This window comes from Nilaparvata lugens, chromosome X (assembly GCF_014356525.2).
Source record: "Nilaparvata lugens isolate BPH chromosome X, ASM1435652v1, whole genome shotgun sequence".
Classification (NCBI taxonomy): domain Eukaryota; kingdom Metazoa; phylum Arthropoda; class Insecta; order Hemiptera; family Delphacidae; genus Nilaparvata; species Nilaparvata lugens.
In genome coordinates, this window is record NC_052518.1 from 22,101,404 (window position 1) to 22,111,227 (window position 9,824).

The 9,824-nt window shown below is 32.8% G+C and overlaps 1 protein-coding gene across 1 annotated transcript in view; it reads right to left on the minus strand.

Annotated features, from left to right (window-relative positions):
• The window catches only part of LOC111055184 (GMP reductase 2), a 38,190-nt gene extending 30,130 nt beyond the window's left edge, over nucleotides 1-8,060 (minus strand). Inside the window, exons 1-2 of the mRNA XM_039443013.1 lie at nucleotides 7,839-8,060; nucleotides 7,617-7,736 (exon numbers count right to left, since the gene is read on the minus strand). Coding sequence (XP_039298947.1) covers nucleotides 7,617-7,736; nucleotides 7,839-7,925 — 207 coding nt within the window. The 5' untranslated portion in view covers nucleotides 7,926-8,060. The remainder of the gene's footprint in view (nucleotides 1-7,616; nucleotides 7,737-7,838) is intronic.
• Between the last annotated feature and the right edge of the window lie 1,764 nt (nucleotides 8,061-9,824).

Below are 9,824 nucleotides of genomic sequence, written 5' to 3' on the forward strand. Positions count from 1 at the left end.
GGACTTGAAAACCGATTTCGAGCTGGAAAAATCTCATTTTCTGCTCTAGGTGCGAAATATACTATTCTTCGAGTTCAACGTTAAGGTGTGTTCATCCAGATATTTCTTTATTTTTCTAACACCATTTTCACAGATGACCTTCATGTCTTCCCAGGAATCAGCCGAAAAAACGAGGGTGGTATCATCTGCATAGGACAAAATTTCACAGTTTTCAACTCCCATTCTAAGCATATCATTGATATAGATTAGAAACAGTATTGGAGATAATACTGTTCCCTGAGGCAATCCATAATTAGATAAATTGATGGTACTCATTTTACCATCCAAGGTCAGATACTGAGAGCGTTCTTTCAAATAATTAGTGAATAATTTTAGTGGGATGCCACGTATGCCCAAATATTGTAGCTTCTCGAGTAGTCTGTCATGAGGTATAGTATCGAAAGCTTTACTGAGGTCGATAAACACAGCTAAAATCTTCTTTTTATCGTTAAAATTCTTGTATATAATATTTACTAACTTAACTATTGCATCCTCCGCACTCTTACCTTCTTGGAAGCCATACTGATTATCCTGAATTATTTTATGGATATTTAAATATTTGATGAGACGGAATTTTAAAACTTTTCCATAATTTTAGAGAAAACACTCAATAAACTTATTGGTCGATAGTTGGAGGGATCCTTGTGGTCACCAGATTTAAATAAAGGAATAATTGAGGCAATTTTGAAATGTTTTGGAAAGACTCCTTCTGTAAAGCATTTGTTAATGATCATAGATAACGGGAAAGCAATATAATGAGCTATTTTTTATGGTTAAATTAGATATTTTGTCTATACCCGGAGATGAATTATTTTTCAAAGAAATAATTAATTTTAAAATCTCATTTTTATTAGTAGGATACAGAAAGAAAGAGTTTGGAGAGTTTATTTTTTTGTAATCTGAACTAGTCGTGTGAGACGGTGGGTAGTTGTTTTTTGATTTAAGTTTTTCCGCATATATTTTACCCACATCGGCAAAATGTTTACTGAGTACATCTGCGTCGATTTTTGGGGATGTAACTTTCTTTTCTTTGCCTAACAGTTCATTGATGCAACTCCAAGTTTTATTACTGTTACCCTTAGCGTCTGAAATTTTGTTTCTGTAATACGTTATTTTACATAGTTTGATGAGTTTGTTTAGCCTGTTTCTGTAATCTGTATATATTCCTTTTTAAGATTGATATTATAAGGTTGTTTAGTAAGAGTTCTATGCATTTTATCTCTGTTGCGGATAGATTGGATAAGTCCTTTTGTAATCCAATTTTTTAATGGTTTTAACTTATGTGGGATGGGCTTTTTAGTAGAAGCGATCTGAATAAAGCTATGCAATCTGTTTATTAGAATATAAGTTGATTTGTTTGCATCGTTGAGGGGGTCATTTATATCCACCCACTTTTCAGATTCTAACATTTTAGAAAGTGTATCAAAGTTTATTATGTCTCTTTGGATTTGGGTTTTATTGTTACTGTTTGTTAGAGGTAAACTTATATGTAGGCAAGTGGAATAGTGATCTGTTATATTGGTTTTAAAAATAATTCCCAACATGTCGTTATCCTTTAGATCGCGGGTTTTTAAGAAAATGTGATCAATGCAAGAAGATGAATTTAAGTGAACTGGATAATAATAAATATATCCAGAACAACCGGAATAAGACGAAAGCAGCATGGGAAGTTATGAGTTATAAGTTATAAGTTATAAGTATAAGTTATAAGTTATAATTTAGTTATAACTTATTAAATATAAGTTATAAGTCATAAGTTATAAGTTATAAGTATGTCACTAAAATCATTAAAGCAATGGGAAATATGTGCAAAACGTCCATAGATGATATCAATGTGTTTTTTCTATAAAAAATTGAAATGCTTAACAAAAATATTCCCCAGAGTAAATTTTACCATAATTATTACCTTAAGAAAATTGAAAAACCAGAGTATAATTTCAAGTTTGTACATTTTAGGGTAGAAGACGTTTTTGACACAATTGATAAACTAAGCAATAGTAATTGTTTCAATATACATGAATTGAATTCTTCAATTAAATTAGCAGTTCCGCACATTTCAGGAGTTTTGACTGACTTATTCAATAAGTGCTTGGACTTGGAGATTTTTCCAGATGGATAGAAGAAGGTCAAGGTGATGCTTGTATACAAGATTGGTGATAAAGCAGATATAGAAAATTACAGATCGATTTGTATCAGGGGCGGTCTGGCCAAGTCGGCTGGTCGGGGATCCTCGAGGCCAAGGGGCCCCCAAAATGTAAGGCCTGCTTTTGCAAATTCACTTGGACTTTAAATGTTTTTCGTAGTGACAATAATCCAGGCAATGAATGCTCAAATAAAGGTATAGAGTGAAAAGTTTAGAACACAAACTTCAACTCCACAGCTCTTTTAAGGCTGTGCAAAGGCTAAAAATAAACTTTCTACTCGTAATATTTTTCGAAGTTTTTCGATTTATATATCATCAAGCTATCAAAATGAAAAAGTTTTCTCAAGAAAACATTTTTTTCTGACCATTACTTTTTGAGATATGTGCACCTAAGGTTTAAATTTTTGGCACAGGACATTTCAAATTCGGTAAGAGATAAATCCATGAGATTTAGAGGATAGATTCTTCATGGTATTGTTGATCTAGTAGAATAAAAATTTTCTGAAAATATCAATTTTTGAAAAAGTTATTCAATTTACTAAAAATAACTTTTAATTGAGTTTTCGACTTTGCAGCTTTGTTGCCACTAGTTTGGAGGTGAGCATATAAAAAATCTCAACCCCTATATCATTTGCTGAAAGGATGAGGGTGGTTTGAAAGTTGCATTTTCCACTTATTACTTACATGCTTATATCTTGGAAACAATGTGTTCTATTGATATAGTCAACTGCATAAAAATGAAGCTTAATAAAGTTCCTACAAGTTTTGTTTAGTAAAGGTTTTCGATAAATCTGATACTTTTCGAGATATTTATGTTCTAAAGTGATGCATTTTCTAAAAACCAGTTCTCTTCCATTTTTTCACTCTTTCAAGTCTTATAACTTTTCAACAATTGATGAAACAAGAATGTGCTAGTTACGAGATTGTAGAGTATTAAATTATCTTTCATTCCATTATAATTCCACTATTTCACGCATTCCCATACGACTGCTGCAGCAGTTTTAGTTTTGAGTGTCTTTGTTTGGTAAGAAGTTCAGAAACACCCCCTGTGTTCAGTTCCGGAGACGTTCCAATAGGTACTCAATATGAATGTTCATACTGATGCACACTGCCAAATTTATGACGACAGAATAGTGTGATATTCGAGAAAAGTCACTTGTTGCAAATCTTGAGATTTGACACTCAAAACTAAAACTGCTGCAACAGTCGTATAAGAATGCGTGAAATAGTGGAATTATAATGGAATGAAAGATAATTCAATACTCTACAATCTCGTAATTAGCACATTCTTGTTTCATCAATTGTTGAAAAGTTATAAGACTTGAAAGAGTGAAAAAATGGAAGAGAACTGGTTTTTAGAAAATGCACCACTTTAGAACATAAATATCTCGAAAAGTATCAGATTTATCGAAAACCTTTACCAAACAAAACTTGTAGGAAATTTATTAAGCTTCATTTTTATGCAGTTGACTATGTCAATAGAACACATTGTTTCCAAGATATAAGCATGTAAGTAATAAGTGGAAAATGCAACTTTCAAACCACCCTCATCCCTTCAGCAAATGATGTAGGGGTTGGGATTTTTTATATGCTCACCTCCAAACTAGTGGCAACAAAGCTGCAAAGTCGAAAATTGTGTTCCAAACATTCCCTCCAAATTTCATTGTCAACTGATCTATTGTTGCTGAACAGAAAATTTCACTCTCAACACTAAAACTGCTGCAACAGTCGTAGGGAAATGCGTAAAATAGTGAAAATATACATAAAATTGAAGATAATTTGATGATCTATCAGGTTATAATGAGAACTAATTTTTTTCATCAATCGTTCAAAAATTATAAGGCCGAAAATATGAAAAAATTGGAGACATAAGTGATTTTCAAAAAATGTCTCACCTTCAAGAGCGGATATCTCAGAAACTATGAGAGGTATGGAAAAAATGTAAAGGACAAAACTTGTTTGCAATTGTGTAAACTTCAAGTTTGCACAGTTACAAATGTTCATAAGATGCATAGTTTTCGAGAAATATGCGAAAAATGGTACTTTCAAACCCCCTCCCATTTAGCAAAGGGGGTAGGGATGAGGACTTTTGATATGTCAATCCTCTTACTATCCTTAAAAGAGCTTTTCCCTCTATAATCTTTCGTTGACTGGACTACAAGGTAACAAAAAGATATTCAATTCTGAGCAACCAAAGCAAAGGCTCTTGTGCGCGCATAAACCATGAAAAGTGTACCCGAATCTCATTACCAAACAATACATTATCTGCATTATCATATTTCCAACTTATGAATTGTGCCTTGGTTAGCATTGAAGAACGATTTTTTCCGATCCAAGATATTTTGAAAGACTGTTCCTGGCTTACATAGAAAAATGTTTAAAGAAATGAAAACACTTGACAGTTTTCCTGCAGACGTACTTTGCGCTATCCCTAAACTGGCTAAAGTAGAAATAAGTTAATAAGTTAACTTTAGTTAAGTTTTTAAAGGGAGCTAACACCAAGGATGAAGATGACATTCCAAAAGAAGAGCTAGAAGAATCAGATCTTACATCAGACTCCGAGTCAGAGGAAGCTTCTCCCCACGAAGCTTAAAATTGTGACGATGGCAAAATTGTGAGCAGTGCATGTTAACTTGTACCAGTATGTGGCCTACAAATCGATTTTGACAATTCCATGCACACTAGTTACTTCCAAACAATTTTTTTCCTAAGCTGAAAACGCATTTGAGAGCGACGCTTGGACAGGACCTGGCTTCAACCATTGATGAAGGTTGAGAGGGATTTATTTCACAATGTTGTCAAAGACCATAATTATTATCGACGAGCTCATCAAATCTAGCCAAGATGTCTAAAGCACTTTTAGTGTAATTTTTCCGTTCTGTGTAATAGAACAGTCATTGACATCAATGTAAATTTGATAATTATATTCAAATGAGTTTAATTTTTATCCTTTTTGGCTATATTTAGAGCCCCGGGAACCCCCCCCCCCACTCTTACTGGGGGGTATTCCAGACCCCCCAGACCCGTCAGTGGGAGCCCCACAATCAGCCATAGCTGAGGGCCCCCAGCCGAGCCAGACCACCCCTGAAAACATATGATATTCAGTTGTGACACGAAGATAGTAGATAAAGAGTCAATGAAACTCCTTGGAGTGAAATATCGACACAAATTTAAATTGGAAGTGCCATACCATTTACATTGCCAAAAAGTCTTCTGCGAAGACTTGATAGAATTGTGGGTTTGGCTGTACTAATGAATGTGTATTTTTCTTACATAGTTATTTTGTGTATGGTATTCGCTTATGGGGAAATTACTCTTCTGCAATCATTCTTTTTAGGTTACAGCAAAAATAATTAAGAATTGCATGTAGAAAGCCCCCTCGCAAACCATGTAGGAATTTGTTTATGAAAAGGGGTGTCTTAACATTGCCATTTTCATATGTATTTGAATGCTTCCTGTACATTAGGAGAAACCTTCAAGATTTTGAGATAAACTGTGACTTCCATAGTCATAACACTCGAATCAAATACAAAGTTAGAATCAGACACTTGTTAATCAAAACATGTCTGTATGCGATAGAAGAGATTTCACAATTGAATTTTAATTAGTGTGTTATATGTTCTTGTATTGATATTTTTCGTTTTGGTCATATAGGCTATTTATGACATGGTTATTGTAGTTTTCATTATATTTAAGACATGATATCTTGACGCTGTTGTAACATTTCTAATGTTTCTTGACAATAAATGATTTGATTTTATATACATCATAATAATCTTTTAAATTAACTGAACGTTTTATGCCATTTTATTGCGAATGTGTATGCCTAATAAGCGCTCTTTAGTTAGATCTTTATCTAGAACCTTGAAATCCTCAACGTTTTTAATTCGAATGAGTCATCCATCACCACAAAAACATTCTGAGAGAAATCACGCGCAAGAAACATTATTCATGACTTAATGTGATTAGGCTAATCATGATTCATGGGATTTCAACTGAACATAATTAGATCAAGAGGAATTTCAGTATAAACGCTCCACGAATGTATTACTGTACTAATTAATGTTGAATCATAGAAGTCACAATACAGCTCAATAAATTTGAATTCAACAAAATCAGTTCAATTTTCTAATATCATCAATAAAAAAGTACAAGGTGAGTTTAAAAATATTGACTAATAATTTCAAGTCCCTTCTCAGTGATGTTTTGGACCTAGCCCAACGTCACCATCAGATAAAAATGAAGTCAATTATTGTGGAGTAGGTAGGAAGAAAATTTACAATAAATTATGTTTGTTCATTTCGAGGTAACAGTTCTATACAAAATAACATCTGGCCTCTTGAAGTCTACAATATAACCAATAAGTAATATTCTAAATGTTTAAAAAACGGTAATAAATAAGTTTGAAGAGCGCATTTCAAAAATGTATTTTTTATTATTGTTTTATAAAAAGTCTTCTGATAATAAAATGAATACTGAATAATGTGCCAAGTACCGCATTATACCAGCTCTTTATAAAAATAAGGTCAGCATGGTTCAATTTCGATTGACTAGATATTGAAAAAGTACATTATTCATGCATTTATCCATTAGTGAGTTGATAAAGAGGAGCAAGTGATTCAACATGTTTTCAACCTGCAGTTATGAATGGAATGTCAGAATTGCAATCATGAACTTTGACCATTTAAAAGAGAATCACTTGCTGATTCACCTTTTGAAGTGAACTCCATAGATGTCTCATTAATTTTATTCAGCAATAGAAAGAAATATAAATATGGTACAGTTCTTTCTTATTTCAAAGTGCAAAGTACAAAATTTGCTATTTCAATTCGTTTTTATTGATGTATCATCTACATTCGCTACGGTACTGCTATAAAAACAAAAACAATGTGTAATGACAGAATTAAAAGAAAGGCTTCTTCTTATGAATGAGACGGTATAAAATTGGCTGGTTAGCGTACATATTGAGCAACCCTTACAATAAATTTTGAGGTTAGAACTATCAATTCTTCCGATTTAAAAATACACCAGCTTTATTATTGAAAGAGCAAGGACAAGTCAATTGAAATTTTATTAATTGTGATGGTCTACCAGTCTGAAGCGATAATATCGTATTCCACTGAACTACCCTAAATTCTTAAGAGAATTAACAAGTGTACTAATTTTTTTCATGAAAATAGATGTCTTGAAAAATCAGTTGTAGTTCAGGGACCATGTTTAGAAATAGAAACAAACACGCCCAATTCAAGACCTTGACATTTTGAAAAAGATCCAATTTTTTTAATAATTGGATGGAACATTATAAAGGAGAGAGTTATTAGTCATCAATGGTCCGATCGATCATTATAAAAGAAAATTTTAATATTTCAAGCGTATGAACTTGACCAATAAGTCGTTAGAAAACTGATTTTTGAAACTTATCAATGTAACTAACCTTATACAATGATTTCGCCATTTCAAAGGTCCCGACTGTATCCATATTTGAAGCTATCAGCGGAATTCCCTTGTAAGTTCTTTTTGAATTCTTAAACGTAATTTCCCTGAAGAGATTGACCTGAAAATTAGAACAAATACACAGATATATTATTTTATATTCGGTACCGTACCAATCTGTAACAGTCACCACAATTTTCAAGAATAAATAAATTCTACTTACATCTGATCGACTTTTCAGAATGCTCCGTTTTGGTTTCAATAGAACATCCTTGAAGTCTAACTTGATTTCATTAACAATATTAGGCATGATTAAGAGAATAAATGAATTAAAATAGAAGAATAAAATGTCAATCCAAACGTCAAGACTGTCTTTATGTAGTGCAGACGACACAAGTGATAACTTGATAACGCTGTGTGACGCTGTCTTGCAAGTGACACCAGTGACAGTGACTGTTTTTCCCATCTACCAGATTAAAATTTCCCCATTCAAACAAAAAAATCCTCAAGTCATAAGACTTGATTATTATTATAAATAATTGCTTTCAATTAGTAGACTAATAAAACAATTATTTTTCTTGATGAACTAACATTATTTTCAACAACGGAATGGCTTCTTCGAGCGTTATATCTGGATGAAAATTAAATTTGATCGAATCGATTGCAGACAAAATATAAGTTATTCGAAGAGTTTACCTTAAGTCAAGAGTGAGGTATTAATATTTTTTTGTTGGATTGCTTGTTGACAAAGCTCAAATTCACTTACAAACCGAAGTACTGAATATCATATTATTTGAACAGTTGCTACCATAGTGAGAATCGCGTTAATGAGTCAGGTCCTGATTAACATTGATATAATATTGCTTTGCTTTTCTGTCATTGGACAAAACGAACAGCTCTATCGGTTCCCACTTCCAACCTCTCCACTGTTACCAAATCGGTTTTTGGCTGTAAAGTAATATGATAAGCTGCCAAAATAATATGAAATTTTATTATTAAATCATGAGAAAATATTTTTCTCGCCCCACTAGAACGTAATGACCTGTTTTCCATCATTCCATATCTCATTTGGAAAGAAACCAGTTTCCTCGAGATTAGCAAGAGGCCCGAAAATGTTTATCAACAATCGTTAATTGTCGGTCCCGGCTGCCTAAAAAGCAGTCGTTAGGTAATGTCAGAGGCCCTAAAATTGATCAGTTGCGACCTGATAGCTCTGACACCAGACCTGAGCCAGCCAGGACAATTAATAGATATTATTATTATCATCGTAAGATTGCAACGGGGTGCATGGTGCTGGTATTGGTATCGCATGGATCACAATTTTATCTTGTTTTCCAAGACTAACAATGGGATTCGATCTGCATTTAAGGGGGCACTTTTTGGTCAAAGATCTTTGATGGACATTTTTCATCAAATACTTGATAGTCTATCAGGAACCTAAGGTCTATTAGTGAATAAAATCTTTGATAAAAGTTGAGACCCTGTAATGGGACCTTACAAGATTTTTTTCATATAGATCACCCAACATCTACGTCATAATAATTTCTACTTATTTAGGAAGTGCTACAGAACTGTGAGGACCTTGGTCACCTGAAAACATTTGCCCCAAACAAGCTACTTGACTAATTCAAAGCGTTACCGTTAATGATTATTGTGGGAACACATGATTATGTGTATATAACAAGTATGCACATGCTCAGGTATTAGAGCCTTTTCCAGAGTGTCCAACATTTTATCTTAAGAGACCACATAACTTCATCAGGGATATTGTTAATCAAATAACTTGAAAGATTTTCCCATGAAATTGGATGAGCCTTGATAAAAAGGTTGAATTATACTTACGCTAATTATTAAAACATATATTTTTTCGAGCAGGTAATATTTCTTGTTCAACTTGAATACAAGTAAATTTCAAATAAATCAAAATAAGTCAGTATGACTTCTAATATTATTAAAATCATTGGGCAATTTGAAGACAATCAATCAATAAAAACCCCTAATCTTTTGATAAAAAATTATTGTATTACACAATCATTTGACAATAATTATTGTTTTTGTTGTACAATCGAGCATTCTTTTTTGCTGAATCAAGTTAAGTATAAATACTACAACATACACAACGATAGGTAGTGAATAAAATAGATTAAAAATGTTATAAATATGCGATTCCCTCAGCTTCATGGATTACAACAATTTAATACTTTACTAA